We start from the raw sequence: 16310 nt of genomic DNA on the forward strand, positions 1-16310 counted from the left end.
TAAATGGGCAAACCTAAGGTTTGTTTTGGGAGTGGAGATTTTCAAGGAAAGTTTGGGTGAGGCAGCAACTCTTCTTTTTTCAGTCAGGTACTGTAATTTACTGCTTGTTTTGTCGTAAGAGCTGTGCTGTGAATAACCGTTACATTCCACCTCAGAGGAGGTTGAATTTGAGCCACATTTATCTCGAAGGATTAAAGAATCCTTTATTTAGAGAAGTAGAGGAGGTTTATCAAAGAAAGGAGATCTTAGACTCCAGGTTTGTAGAACTGCATGAAAGGTGCTACATCTGTGTGCAATTACACAGACAATGGATTGTTGAATTGTCTCACCCTTTTAATTACATAATCTGTTGGAGAAAATTCATTACTTTATTATGAATAACTTTTTCCTTGTGTATAAAAATGCAAGGTAGTCTTCATTTTCCTAGTGTTATACCTGTAAAATATATTTATGTTAATAGTATAGATTAATTCAAATAAGCATTTTTAAATTGTTGGTAAGTGAGTCAAGAAGTGGACCCACCTTCAGTTGAAAGATTAAGTAAAAAGGAATTGCTTTAGAGTAATGCCCTCATATCTTAACATTTTTCATGTGGACTTTCAAAAAAGCTCAGCAGAATCATAAATATATAGCTGGTCATATAGCTACATGCAGTAATGTTTACATTATCAAATATATGTGTCATCTATATAGTAGGTAATGGATGCAGTATGTCCTTTATCTTTCATATTGTTTGCTATAAAAGTGTGATAGGATAAAAATTCCAACAATACCTGAGATGTGTCAGAAGTTACTGTTGATTTACACAAGTGCTTTAATTTGGCACAGTAAAGCTGAAACATTTAAACAAAAAATGTTGCAAGTACAACTAAGATACTATAAAAACTTTATATTACTCTTATTTTAATGCACACTTAGTCTGTTTCAGTGATGTAATATAAATTAAAGGTTAATCAGATATTGGAACGTGAAGAGTTTATTATATAGCTGTTTTAGAGTTTGAAGCTTACACAGTTTGTAGGCTAAGTTAATAAAAAAATTAGGAAGAAAAAGTGATCAGAAAAATATTTTCTTTGGCTATACACTAGTTTTTTCTCTAAGTACTTTCTTTAAGGTCTAGATTGTGCTACATTTCTCATCTCTGGACTTTATATTACTTTTTCAGCACATTAAAACTTATGCAGTGAAACTGAATAATGGCAAGTGTTTTTATACCCTTTTATAGCCATTTCTTTTTTCATAACCTCCCCCTGTTTCCTGTTAGCTAAACTATAAGCACCTTTCTGTTAATTTATGAAAATTATTGTTGAGATAGCACATTATCACTGATCTGTATGGCACTTTCAGCATGTTAGAAGCAAAGGTCCAAGCAACATAAAACACATCAAAATTCATTAATGTGGTATTGATTATTTTTTGGATAATTAATTTTATTGCAGACCCTTGAAAGAGATAATGAGCTGCAAAGGGAGAAGGCAAAGGAAAATGAAGAAAAGTTCCTTAATCTTCAGAATGAGCATGAGAAAGCACTGAGAACTTGGAAAAAAGATGTAGGTTTATTAAATTAAATGTTATAGTATTAAAAGATTTTTGAAATAGCCATCAAGCATTTCAGGTAATTCCTAAAAGCCAAGAAAATATTACAGAAATACTACAATAAAAACAACCAATTCCTTTTCTAATAATGCAGACTCATCTAGAAATGAATATTTTTAAAAGGTAGATTTAGGAGAAATGTTGAATTCTGTACTATGAAAGATTAGGGCAGTTCTATAAAACAAGAGTCCCAGGGTATTAGGTGCTGTCCACTTAAAGAATATTCCAGAATTACACAATTGCCATTACCTAGACGTAGAAGCTGATATAGCTTTTTAACTTACATTGATTGAATTTTATATATTTTTCAGAATAATTTTATACACAATTTATTCAGAGAATACCAGCACTTCTAGGCTGCACTCTTGTACCCTGAAAAAACTATTGGTAGTAAACTGTTATATCCTCTGGTGAGGAAAGGAGGGAAAACAAACAAACAAAAAACAACAACGTATGTTGATTAAAGTGGCACATACTGAAGGTAATTCTGAAGGGCCATATGCCCACAGACTTGGGGTGTGGGCAAAAAGCAATCTCAGACTGAATCGGGTAGAGATGCTGAAAGCTTGCATTGAAGTGGGAAGTCCTCATTTGAAAGGAATTCTTTAACAAGGAGTATGGAGTGAAAGGAGATTAAAAAAGGTAAAACCCTGTATATCCTCTCAGTGAATTCACCTCTGCATACACCTAAACAATAGTTTGTCTTCAACATTTGGCATCTTTTCTATGCTTTCATTATTTTTAAAGAATACTTCAGTAATTGCTAACTATTTAAGAATAAAGTATTTTAGCTGTAAAAATGGTGTGCAATAATAAATGTATGTGCACAAGTGAGTAATACTTCTTCAATAAGACATGGTCTGTTTTGCGTGTGGAAATTAGATTCTAGCAGCATGTGTTTAATAGCCTCTTTTGTCTTTTATTTCTACATACTTGGCATCTACTGCCAGAAGGGATTTGAAGGGACTGATTGTATCAGCGAGGCTGTGGGGAAATCTTAGGCCTGTTGTCCTAACTCTTTGAGCGCAGCCACTATGGACATGACTGCAGCCTTGAGTCTACAAAATACCTGCGCTGTTCTGATGCTCACTGCTTTGAGGAGAAAAGATTCCATCTTACTAATTTCTAGCAGAGGCTTATACCATAGTTTCTTGTATAGACATGGAAATTGGCCCTGTTTATTTCTCAGGAAAGTTTCTATCTTCTCTTTAGAAGATACCTCCCCACCCCAAATCTTTCTACTGTGGCTAACTAGAAATTTGGACTTTTAATTTCTTAAAGCCTAGCATCATGATGGATAACATTAACATTACACACTGCTCTGAAAATATTTGTTAATGAAATAACCAACACTTCTACAGAAATACCTTTACTTGAGGCTATTTACAGAAGTAGTTCCATGCAAATTACTTGTTATATATATATATATATTATGTTATATATATTACTTGAAAATGTAGATAGAGAATGAATATTGACTAGCATGTTTATCTTTGAGCAGGAAAAAAAAAGCTACAAATACAAATCCTACCTTTTTGAGAGTTACAACCTGAAGTAAATGATGAACAAAGCCCAAATTAAAAAAAAAAAAAGAAAAAAGAGAGATGATAATATGATTAAAATCTTGGTGTGAATGAAAAGGTTCAAAATTGTCTTATTTTCTGCATTCCTCAGCATCTATACTTTCTTCTAAGTTGTTGATACTGCTGTAACATGCGGTTTTTCATATTTGAACATGCAGAAAAGATTTACGCGTGTGTGTTTTCTGCTTTGTTATAGGAGGCAAATATGAGAAGAGAGATAGCCACTATTAAAAACGAGCTGAATTCCCTTAAGGGGGATCAAGGACATCTTGAAGATTATCCTCCTCCTCGGGGAAACCAGCATGCTGAGCAAGTGGAAAGTCTGCAGGTAAGTGTATCTAATAGCTGCAGTACTTTGCATTTCTTCCTAAAAATAAATTAATTAACCTTAGAGAATGAGAGACATGACAGTTTTTCTAGTCTGGCTCTTGTGTCCACTGATCTTCCCTTGACATTACTTAAGCCTAAAAATTTCTCTGATGTAGCCAATGATCCAAGACCCCATTAAAATTTACTGTACCCAGAAAAAGTTTCCCTTTCTTCTAGAGGACACTTTTACCACAGAAACTTGGGATGTTCATTACTTTAGTAAATACATGCATTACATTATTTAAGATAATTGCTATCTATCTTTCCTAAATCATATTTCACAAATGTATTTTGCATAGGTGCTTTTCAAATGCTATGTGTAGATCCACTGCCCCTTTACATGCATGCAAGTTCCCTGTAATTGTGGAAGTTCAAATCGACTTCTACTCAGAGGAACAAATTTCAGCCTATGTAACATGGGACAGATCAGAATTTTCATCTTATCAACAAATAGATAATCTAAGGCCTTTAATTTTAGTTCAAACAAACTAAACAGCCTTTGTTTTGCTTCTTCTGTTTAAGAATCAAAGGCATAGTGACAAGTGACAAGTTACGCAGGAGGTAGATGGCTGGTTTACGCAGTGCAGCTTGAAATGAATTTAGCTTGTGTTGCTGCGTGAGCCAAGTCCACATTCAGTTCTATATTCAGGGCACGTATGAGAAGTCAGCAGGTGATAAGGTTCATGAAGATGGTCTTTTGGAGCGAAAGGATAAACACTTAGCACTATAGCTATGTGTTAGCTCCCACTTAAACTGGATTGCAAATTTATATTCCGGTCTTTTGTAAGACTGAAAAATATAGAGTCATAAGCTATAAGAAGCTATCTGTGTGTGTTGAGTATAATGTGTTTTTTGGTTGAGCATTGACTATATCTCTTTTCCATTCATTTTTACGTTCAGATAATGGTTTATCCTTCACAGAAGGGAAAACTCATTTTGAGTATCTATGATTTTTGCTTTCAGTGTTAGGAAGACACCGGGTAAAAACTTACTGATGTTGTCGTTGTTTTTTCAGAACTAGGCTGTGAATTGGCAGTGAAAATGACAAACTTAAAAAAAAAAAAAAAAAAAAAAAAAAAAAAAAAGGATTTAGAAGAACAAATGAATTTCTTCACGATACATGTATGCTATGTTTATAGCACACATCCATACATATACACACATCTGGTGTGTGATTAATAATGCATTGGAAATTAGACTTGATGTGAGTACTCATCATGCAATAACTGTATGAATTCTACAAGGTATAATGTAGAATTATAGGATGGAGTTGTGTAACTTTGAAAAAACATTTTTTCTGAACTAAAATGAAATATAAATTATGTTTAAGATGTAGAAACAAAGCATGCTATTAGCCATTTATGAGAAACAGTACTTGTGCTTACTAAAAAAAATCCCATGTGTTTGAAGGTAGATAAGCTTGAAGCATCTGCTTAAAAATGGAAAAAATAAATAAATGGAGGTGTCATCTAAATGTTTATCTTTACCTAGCGTACACTGAATTGCCATACTGCTTTGTGTGGTAAGATCGTAAGATTTCAAAAGCTCGACAGGTTAGGCTGAGTGAAATCCACAGTGGAACACTGCCAAGAAATTAGAGAATATGCAGCAGATCGTATTGATCATCCTAATTTGTAGTATTTCATCCTGTATTAGTAATGAGGTAGTGTCTTGTATAACATAAAAGGGCAGCGTTGTCGGCTATGTTTAGATAGCGTTGGCTATGGTTTAGATGAAGGAAGCATTGCAAGAATATAAAAATGTATTTATTTTTACACCTAGTACCATCTGAAGTCCCTGTGATTATTTGTGGGGCATGAAATTTCACATGTATGTAAACTTAATACTAATCACCTGTGGAACAGGAATTAAGCAAAAACCTTCTTTTAAAGAAAAGTGCAATGTCAGACCTCATTTCAGAGCCACGTTCGTACCTGAATAATTACACCTACGTTGACTTATGCATTGCAATTTAGTTAAACTAAATGTGAACCATGGTAAAGTTAAATATAACTTGCAATGCAGTTGTGTACCACTACAGAACAGGGCTACACTTAGCAGCAGGCTATTTTTATTACTGTGCTCGTAATACATGCTGGGAGATCTGGTTTTGAGAAAGCTTTCAATTTCATACCATGAAATATGTTGTTGAGGGAAAAGTCATCTTAGGTAGATGTATGTTGTGTAGATGTATTTTACTAACTTACAGGGGGAGAGAAATAAAATCGAGATTTGGAGTTTTGATGTTTAGGCATCTTACACATTATTTTTGAAAGGATGAACAGGTGTTTGAAGTTCACAGAAACTAGGTGTAGTCAGCCCTTCAGAAAATCTGGAGAGGAATCATGCAGTCTTTCTCCCTTTCTAAGAACATCTTATCAGGTTTGTTTCAGATCCATTCAACAGTTCAGCCCATACCAACAAATGGGGTAGGTTATATTGCGGTAGTTCTATACCTGTACAAAATGAAGTTATGTGGGGTTGTTTTTTGTTTCTGTCTAAAGAAACAGCTCTTAGAAGCAGTAGGGTATGAAAAGACTGTAGCTTTTATGAAAGAAAGAGTAAGTTTCTAGTATTTGTATTTGAAAAGAAAAGCTTTAAAATGTGATGCCAAGGCTGCATATAACCAAGAAGCAGAACCAACTAATTAAAAGATTAAAAAACAAAAAAGATTTAATATTTATGATTTCAAGTTAGAGTCTTTACAGGGGGGATGATTTACCCCACCCCCACCCAAAAAGAGGAAAAAAATCAAACAAATTGAAGGTGGAGTATTTGGCAAAGAAAACTGATTTCAGTTCCTCACCATTTGCCATGACTCCTCCCTTCCCCAAATCAGCAAAGCTGGGAGCATCAAGATGTTTCTGTGACCTGTAGAAAATCGTTTCCTGCAGATTTGTGTTGTACATCATCTACTACCACACCACTGCAATAATCCTATTTTTCACCTCTGCCTATGCACCTCCCCACATTTTACAATATACTTTGTCCTCCCCAGAGATCCGATGCAAAGCACAGCTCTTGTAACTCCCTCCCACATGCCAGCCTTCCTTCTGCAACACCTCCAGCCACCCAAGTATCTTCAGCTTCTTCTCTTGTCTTTTATGGACTAAGCAGTGCCCCTGCTCCCTCCCACAGCTACCAACTTTTATCTGAGCCAGCATGTGCTCCTGCCTTCAGCTGTCAAGAACAGAACAGATAAACGATGTCTTGTCTTTTCCCTTTTTCTTTTTTTTTTTTTTGTGTATGTGTATGTGGAAGGAGGGAGGGAGGGAGGAGGGCTAGGCGAGTGGATGCATTGTTTTTTTTTGTTTAGGGTGTTTCTTCAGTTCAGCTTCCAGTTGTCACAGAACTTCATGGAATTTAACATCTTTCAGGCTTCTACTCCTGTTGAGTTCAATTGTTCAGGTTCAAAATCCAGCTGAGAGGGAATGAGGAATGAGCAGTTTAATAAAGTGAAAATTCATAAGTCATATTTGCCTATGAAACAGTTAAAAATCCCACGTGGTTTGTTGGAAGAAGAAAAAAGTGTTAATGTGTGTATGCATGTGTTTGAGTGTAATTAGCAATTATTATTAGCAGTTTTTTTCCACGTGTAATTACTGAGCAGGTCACTGATCTAGCCTGCAAACAGAGGGAGTAATCCAGTCAGTAGATGTTGAAAACATCTTCCTTCCTCTGAAAAACTCTGTCAATCAGTGTAAATTTTTTTTTTTTTTCCTGTGGACTGTAATATAGTAGGGCCTAATTTCTTTCCTGCCTTTCTAGGGTGCTGACCTGTCTCTTTTTTTTTTTTTTCCTTCCCATTTACATTAACTTTGCGTATTTCAGGAGAATGGTCTTTGGCTTTCATCAGAATAGTAAAGACTAATTCAGGTCTTGAATTTAAATTTAATCAGAGACTCTAGTAGTTTATTAAACTATGTATAATTTTTTCCCCCTTATGCTAGAGTGGTCAAGAACCATCAAAATACAGTGAAATGCAGACTACTCAGAAGGAAAACGAGAGTATGCAATCTATACTAAGAAAAGACAGTATTCTTGGACATGAAGATGAAATTGAAGTAAAAAACTCCTTAAACATTGAGGAATTACAGATAGAACAAAGTAATAAGATTACGCTGATAGTAGAGATAAGTAATATTGTTGATAAAAAGATAACTATTTACATTACAGTATATGGTAAGAGAATGCTTGAGTCCTGAATCAAATATTTTTTCTACTAACGACAGTTAAATTCTTGGTGTCAGTAATGCTAATCTGTGGTAAATTCACAAGGCTCTGAACGAAAGTACAGTACTTCTGGTGGCTGCCCTGGGACATAAAGTAAGATCTGTGTATTGTCACTCCTCAAGCTGTTGCAATACCTTCTCCTGTATGCCAGTTAAGAAGTGAGTAAGGGTTAAGAAGAACTATGTATTTAAAAGTGTATGGAAGCAAAAACAAGGAAAAACTTCCCCTTTCCCATAAAACAATGAAAATGTGCACAAGAGTGCTTGCACTGCACCTGACAGTGAAGGTCTGTTCGTGGGGAATAATACTTTAATACACACACAATACTTTCCTATACAAAGTACTTTATAACTCCACTAAGTAATTTTTTGAAGCCTAAAGAAAATGTACTTAAGTCTTTAATGCTTCGTTTCTAAAATTGTAACAAAGATAAGTGGAAATTTAAAAGATTCTTGACTGTAAAATTATTGCTTTAAAGGATCACTACTCATAGCATCCAAGCGTATTTTTCAGAAAACACCTTTCTGATATGGAAATGCTTTAGTTATTCCTCACTGGCTCACTGCCATCAAGTTGTAGCAGATTGCTTTCGGTATGAACATAGTTGCTTAATTGGGTTTGACTTCTGTTTTGGTTTTTATTAGCTAGAAATGCCACTTCCAAAAAACAAAGACAAATAGTCGCACTAGTAGACCACTGACAAACTTTGTTAGATACACATGGGTTGATTAAGTGTGTTATAGTTTCATAATGAAGACCCCTTTCAACAAGGCTGGCAAATACCAATTGGGAAATATTTCAATATATATTCAATATAATCCATGACTAAACTGTACGGAATGTTAATATATTTTCTGTTTGAACGAGCTATAAATATTTTGCAAATTACAATAATATTTATCTTCAGTAATTTTTTGCTTTATTTGTATGTGTTTTAAAATATTGCTCTAATGTAAGAAAAATCTGTATTGATACTAATCTTGAATCTATATTTTGGAAGCTTTAAACTGTGAAAACAATGCTTTATTTAACCTCTTCATCATCTATTGCTAACTAGAGAATACACTTTAACAGATTTACAAGTTCTTGAAAACAGTTTTAAGGATGAAATTAATGTTGCTAGCCATTATGAAGAAAAGCAAAGGGAGGTTTCTCCCAGGAATACCCTCTGCACAGATACTGATTTAATTACCCAAGGACGGACCTCGGAAATACGTGTCACTGAGTGCAAAGAAGCAGAAAATCTAGAAACTACATATAGAATGTTACTGGAGGAAAGCAATGCAAAATTAGAACAAAAGCTACAGGACAGCACTGATCCAGTGGCAGCATGCCACACAGAAACAAGAAAGGTATTTTTAGACAGCACTGACACAGTTTTCTATGAGAAAAATGCAAGTCAAGACACCAATTCTAGTAAGCAAGAATTGTATAACACTACACATGAATCAATTTGTACTGAGGCAGACAAACAATCAAATACTATAGAGCACAACAGTGCCCTTATGCCTGAAGCATCTGAAAAAGAGTCTGAAGCAGTTATCTGCATTGAGAAGAATGTTGTGTGTGAGAGAATGACTGATAATCATCAAGCAAAAGAATTCAATTTTGGCATCCTTCCTTATGCTAAGGAGAATTCTCAGACAGAATACCAGAAATGTAGCTTGCTGGACAGTGATAATTATGTAGGTAACAGATTACATAGAACAGAAAAAAACTTGTTAAAGGTGAGTGGTTTACATAGAGATAAATTTCCTTTTAAACAGACGCATGTAGATGCTGAAGACAGAAATTACAATGACAAAGACAGAAACATGAACAGAAATAGTGCACTAAGGAGTACTGGTATTCCAGCCACTGATGCTCAAAATATACCCTCTGTTTGTTGTGATAATGCAAGTGCCAGTGCTGCTGCAAAAGAACACAGCAGTAATATGCCTGTTTCAGGTACTTCAAATTTATGCCCTGAAACAGTAGATAGAGGAATAAATGTGGATGACAGGCACAGCAAACAAACTGAACAAGGCAGTACTGAGCAATCAGGAGGTGATACAAATACATGCACTCCGAATGCTGAAGCTGTATCTCCAGTAAAGGCTGCTGATCTTGAAATAACTGTTCATAAAGTCCCAACAGATGGAATTAGTACAGATAAACTTTTTCTGTGTGAAAAACTTAATGATGATATTCAGATACAGTTCATCAAAAATGGACATTCCCTGGAGATTAATGATAATTCAATAAATAATACATTGTTAAAAGAGAAAAAAGGATCGCTGCACAGTACAGATCCAGGAAGGAAGTTTGCTGAGGGTCACCTGAAAGAATCATGCTCTTTACCCATGAGAACATCTGGAAATTTAGTAAATGTAAGTGGAAGGTCATCCTTTGATCTTTCAACTTCAGATAAAAAAGCTGAGAAAACTCCAGTACACTTCAATTTTTTAGACCTTGGTTCTTGTTCAAGAGTAAATCAAATGAGAAGTCAAGTTACATGGACTTCAGCTTCCAAAGAACCTCCTGTTTTGAAAGAGAAACTACCATGCCTAGTGGAAAACAGAAAGGTTATTTCAAAAGCACCGTGTCAAAGTCCCAATGAAAATGTTGCCAAGAGAGAAAAAGGACTAGGTAAGAAAAAAGTATGTTTTGAAGTATGTATGGACTAGGTTTTAAAAAAATAACCAAAATGTGTTTTTTTTTTCTGCATTTAAGTAGTGTAGCATTAGAAAACATGTTGTCATTTTTGTGGAAAAAAAAAACACACAACAAAACAAAAAAAAAACAACTGATAGATGAAAGATAACCTGAGAAATCTCATAGTATAAATGCAGCTAAGTAGCTTTTTTTTTTTATTTAATCAATTTAAATAACTTGATTAAATCAACTTTTTCTCCTATTTGCCTTAGTGAAAGAAAAGCAGTGCAATGACAAACGGAATTTTATAGGCATTTGTAACCCTAATGTGGTGTGTATTTATATACTTTATTGTGTATCTTCAAATCAGATGGACACTCAGAACCATCTGAATGAGTGAAAGATTATTCTCTGAAGCTTTGTAAATCACAGTAGGCTGTTGGGAGTTCTCAATGAGGTTTTTCATCTTTTGGTGTTGACACTATGTGATTACTTGCTGAGCAATATTTTGCCTTCATAAAAATAAACATTTTATTCCACATTTATACATCATTACTGAAATGCAGGAAGAACTATATTTTAGATTTGTTTTGCAATAAGATTACTTGCTAGATTACTCCTGTATTTATTTACTAAAAGTGCCATTTTAAAACTCAATCTCTTACCAAAGTAATAAAAACATTACTATATCCACAGTAAAATGACTTCAAAATGTTTGTAGATATTCCTCTACTTCAGCAACTGGATAGAATAAAAGGTATTTTAAGCATTGCCTTCCTTTCTCAAAATAAAGCTTGTATGTGGATTCTATACTTAAACGCATACATGCTGTAAGCTTGAAAAAACAGATAATCTGTTAGCCTCTGGAACAAATTAAAGCCCCACTTTTGTTGAAAAAATGGTGTTTTGGTTGCTTAGATGTTTTCCAAAAGAGCTAGGCCTGCAATGTAGGGTGTTTGTATCTATTTCAGGTTTTGCTGATGTAGTGCTTTGTACTTCGCCCCTTCAGTGTATGAACAGAATGGAACCCAACCCCTTAGTTTTGCAGCCAGTGGCAGTGAGATGGAAAACCATCCGTCTGTTTTCCTAATATTGTTCACATATTATGATTTCAAGTTTATAGGTTATTTTGTTTCTGTAGTTGGCCTCTTGCATGTGTTTATTTCTATACACGCAATTATTTGAAGTTCAGTTTCAGATGAGCCTCTGTCACTAAAATAAAAGTAGCAAGGTAGCAGTATCCTAATCTCAGATGGCACATTATTTTTATTAATGTGAATTTCAATAGTAGTTTCAAGAAAATAAATGCACTGTTGTGATGTTCTTTCTGGAAGAAGGGCTTGCCCTATTTGAAGTTCTTCCATGCATCATTCCTCCTTTTCTTGTCAGACACCTTTTGTATGCAAAGTGGAGTAATTCCAAGAAGTGAGTCTGACAAGTTCATCCAAAGGAGCCAGTAGGGATTTGAATATGACTCTAATAGCACAAATGAGTTGCCTAGTGACCAGTACAGTCACCAGACCTCTTTAATTCTGGCCAAACTTCCCAGCTGAGGATCTTGGGCTGTGTTCCAGATCTGCCTCTCCCTCTTGTCATACTGCCTAATTTATATAGGTCCCTACTTCTGCTTGCTGGCCTCTCTGAATCCTGCACCTCTTGGAGAGCAGAAAATCTTACTGACAGGGCACCTAAGAATTAATCATTGTGGTACACTTAGTACTGCAATTTCCAAGATATATTGTGTATTTTTTTCAAAATATTTTCCCAGATGGGAAGAGCATTGGAATTTTGTAAGCCTGTCAGAGGGAATTCCTTCTACGGCCTAACCAAAATGTAAAATCTGCTATTTATACAACAATTCTGGTTCTAGGGAGCAGCTATGCCATGCTGAGTAGAGAAACGAATAGGGAATGGTCAGAATCTTCCTGGGAAGACACTGAAAAAGAAATCAAACACAAACCCCAAACCCTTTTCCTCTCTCCCCACCTGCTTCTGCTCCTGCTCCTGTTAATCCTCCACTCCCCTCTCTCAAAAAAAAAAAAAAAAAAAAATTAAAATCAACTATATTGCACAAACTTGAGGTAAAATAAATTTTTATAGCAAAGTAGTGATTTTACTGTTATACCAGTAATTGACAGGCATCTGTGTAGTGACAAAACAGCTACTGTTTGCATTATGAGTGATTTTGGAAGTACGCGTGTGTTTTCATCCTGCAGCTAGTTTGATAGCGGTTTCAACAGAGTCTGCTGGTAGTACATAAAGCCCCCGCAGGACTGGAGCCTTATACTCTGCTACATTTCATCTGCTTATCTTTCCTTTTTACCTTTAGTAGATAACTATAGCCTGATTCCATGAAATCAGGTGTATCTATTTACTAGAAGACTCCTTATTTAAAAGATATTTTTTGTCTGTCTAAACACCTTTGTATTTAGAATGTCTTTATTTCAAGTCATCTGTAATATGATGTTGGGATGGCAGCAATTATGTATCTTATTATCATTATCAGAAGGTGGGTCTTTAAAGATGTGCTGTTTGAGAAAAGGTATCTTCAGTTAGAATATTAAGCATACATACGTGTTTTCTATAAATTGCAATTTTCATGTCATTAACTTGATAGGTGAAAATGACACAGAACAACTTTAATCAAAATAGAACCATACCTCATCTTTAGAGACAAAGTAGATGCAGAAGTATGTGAAATTAAAATAATAATAATAAAAAAGTAAGAGTCTGCAACAGAGGTTTGGTGAATTAAAACAAAAATCCTTGAGTGGTGTGTCTCTTTTTTCTTTTTTTTTTTTTAAGATCAGAGGTAAACCAGAAATTTAGTTGCTTTACAATTAGTGCCTAGAGACTAAATTGCAGTTGTTACCATTTCCGTTTTGTCAATCAGGTTCTATCAGTTCTAACAGAGCTGCCGACACTTTGAGTACCTCTAGTATCCACCGAGACCCCCAGGGAGACCCTAGTGAGGAATGGAATGCTACAGCAAAGACTTTTTATGATTCTTCTTTTCCCACAGAACACGTAAGTCAATTAAAAATATTGCAGACCAGACCTCAGTGAGCTAATTCCACAGATATTTGTACAACTGTACGCATCTGGATACTTTAAGACTGAGTCAATCTCCAAAATAATATCAAAAGGGCAACAAGGCACCATTTTTCACAATTAAGGTTGATAGAAAGCAGCAGGAAAAAGTCACAGCATATGAATCAAACAGATGCTAACCAGCCTGTTTGGGAGGGGAAGAAGTGGGTAGTTCATTGTGTACCTTAATAAAAATCATCACCTAAAGTAGTAAAAGTAGGAGTTTAAATAAAAGGGGGGGGTGGAGGGAAGTATCATGTGGAAGTATAAAAACATTCTTTCCTTTATTACTTGATAGGAACATCTTATTTAAAAGAATCAGCTAAAAATTCAGCGTACCTACAAATGAGACCCTATCAGTTTATTCCACGACAGCAATTACATAGTGCCATATTTTATGTTATCTTACTGATTAGCATGATATTATACAAATGTGTAAAAGCGGATAATTAAAAAGAAAGCATTTTCTTTCCCACTAAGACAAGTTTGTTCAGAATGATGCTACCAGTGGCTCATACTGCACTTTTAGATCTGTTAAACTCTCCTACTGTGTGGAGCTTGAACAGTTTTAATTGCTGTATTAGGGTTAGACCTAATACTAAACATAATATTCAAGAGTGATACAATAATTTACAACTGCAATTGACCTTCCTCTCCAGAAGAGGTTCTAGAAGAGTTTCTCAGGTAGTTACGGCTGCGTCTTCTGGGTGAGGTTTGAGATTAGGGTGTATAGTGTTTGCAGGTGACAAAGTTGGCTGACTTCAGGAGACTTAATCGGTTCTCTTTAGTGCTACTAGCATTCATGTTCTCTGAAATTAGGAAGTAAAGAGTAATGTTGGTCAACTTTCACAATAAGACTACATTTGGGAATGACAATGAGGTGGATTTTTGGGAGAATACCAAACATTATGGTGATACTTACCATGTCTCCTGCTTTTGCTCATTGAGGTGGAGCCAGGAACCGATCAGTTAAAGCTCTTGCTCAGGAATTAAAACTCTTGCTCTTCCTTGCTTGTTTCTCCCTCACTCTCAGCTGAGAACTTTTGGTAAGGAGTAGACTAAGCGTCTAATTTACAGCTAGTAAGAAGTTGTATTTCATTTTCTGATTGTGGTTATTATCTTTTTGTCATCTACAAATTAAAGCTCTTTATGTGCAGGCTAAGTAAAAGCTGAGACAGACAAGAACAGTTTCTTGCTGATTTGACCTTAGATTAGATTTGAAGTCTCAGCCTGTTCTGCAGTCTGCAGTCTGCTCCTTCCTTTGTTGGTGCTGTTCTAGCACCTCCTTTTCTTAAATTTTTCATTATATTTGACTGAAACAAAAAAGCTTTGAGGAGATTAAACATAGGCTCAGCAGTCGTTTTTGCTGCTCAGCTGAGTTGTTCTGATTGTACATTCATCACTAGAGCAGACTTGTGCCTTCTTCCATTTGGGTAACACCATTTAACCAAAATACAACACTAAAGCGATAGAAAATAAAAAGAAATGCTACAGATGTATTTGAAATTCTAGTAAAAACATGCAGAACTGTTTTAAATATTAGTCTGCATATGCCCGAGTCCCAAGGTAAGGATGAATCAGAGTGCTGAACTCAGTTTACACACAAGTCATTAACCACGTAGCCATACTATTCAGCAATACAAGTTTTTATGCATTTGCCATGGTATTAAAGAGAACTTACCATATTCTTCAGCATGGGCAGTAAGATGCATTGTTTTACGTGTATTTCATTGTGAAAATGCTGAGGATTTTTAGTTTGACATGGATTTTTTTCTAATATTAGTCTGTGACAATGGAGTTTATATATACATATTACCTAATTGCAATTACTTCTCCAGAGGTCTAAATGTTTGGTGTCTTCAGTAAAATCCAAGTAGCATGGCATGGCTTTATTTCATTGGCAATACGACATGAGTAATACTTATATTAAAGATTTTTTTTCTCTTGGATAGTTAGCATAGCACAGATGCAGCCCCATGTGTAGTGCCACAGATTTTGACTAGTGATTTGCAGTGAAGTATCATTAATTTCTGTCTGAGGCCTTGGGAAAGTATGCGTACAGCACTGGAATTAACAGGTTGGAAGTTACTTCCTCAGTGAAACAGATTAGTTGTTGCTGAACCTAGTATCAGAACCAAAAGCATGGCAGTAACATTGTAGGTGCAACAACTTAACTGAACAATTTGCATTGTTTACAGTTAGTGTTTCAAACTTAAAGACATGCTTGTGTGCTAGGGAAGGAAAGCTTACTAATTATTAGCTCACCTAATGATATGCTGTCCCACTACACATCTTCATGCTTTTAAATTTCCTTTTATTTAAAAAAGAAAGATTTGTGCTAAGCTAAAAACAGGTCTGCTAAAACCATGGACCATGCCTTTCAATTGATTGGGGCATGAGTGCCTACTATTCAAAAATAACTGAGCAGAGTGAGGAGGCCTCACCTCACAATCCCTGTAACAGAATTACATGCAAGGTAATTAGACAAGTAGTCTCTACTGCATGCATAGTATTAGACATCCCCTTCTACATCCCCAGCAACCACTGCAACGTTGGCCCTGTGTAATATGCTCTGTTGTGAACTTGTGCTCAGACAGGTGGCTGCTCCATGCTGGCCTCCCCAGGAACCACACACTGTTGGGTTATGGGGGTAAACTCAGCACTGCTTCCCTACTTTCTGGTCATGTGCTTGATCAGGGTATATATGAAATACTGACGAAATAATAACTGTTTGGAGAACAAGAAGATCTTCAATGTACAAAACCAACTGCTTACAGACCTTGCTTCAGTTAAAGGTGTTTGCTT

The 16310-nt window shown here is 35.4% G+C and overlaps 1 protein-coding gene across 26 annotated transcripts in view; it reads left to right on the forward strand.

Annotated features, from left to right (window-relative positions):
* The window catches only part of CCDC73 (coiled-coil domain containing 73), a 95220-nt gene that overhangs the window by 77258 nt on the left and 1652 nt on the right, over positions 1 to 16310 (forward strand). For 20 of the 26 annotated variants that reach the window (XM_066997529.1, XM_066997527.1, XM_066997526.1 and 17 more), the window contains 5 exons: positions 1440 to 1550; positions 3376 to 3507; positions 7499 to 7655; positions 8856 to 10409; positions 13309 to 13442. In XM_066997529.1, the coding sequence (XP_066853630.1) occupies positions 1440 to 1550; positions 3376 to 3507; positions 7499 to 7655; positions 8856 to 10409; positions 13309 to 13442 (2088 nt within the window). The remainder of the gene's footprint in view (positions 1 to 1439; positions 1551 to 3375; positions 3508 to 7498; positions 7656 to 8855; positions 10410 to 13308; positions 13443 to 16310) is intronic. The other 6 variants (XM_066997518.1, XM_066997520.1, XM_066997521.1 and 3 more) reach the window with 1 other exon arrangement.

The sequence above is a fragment of the Anser cygnoides genome, chromosome 5 (assembly GCF_040182565.1).
Source record: "Anser cygnoides isolate HZ-2024a breed goose chromosome 5, Taihu_goose_T2T_genome, whole genome shotgun sequence".
NCBI classification, from domain to species: Eukaryota; Metazoa; Chordata; class Aves; order Anseriformes; family Anatidae; genus Anser; species Anser cygnoides.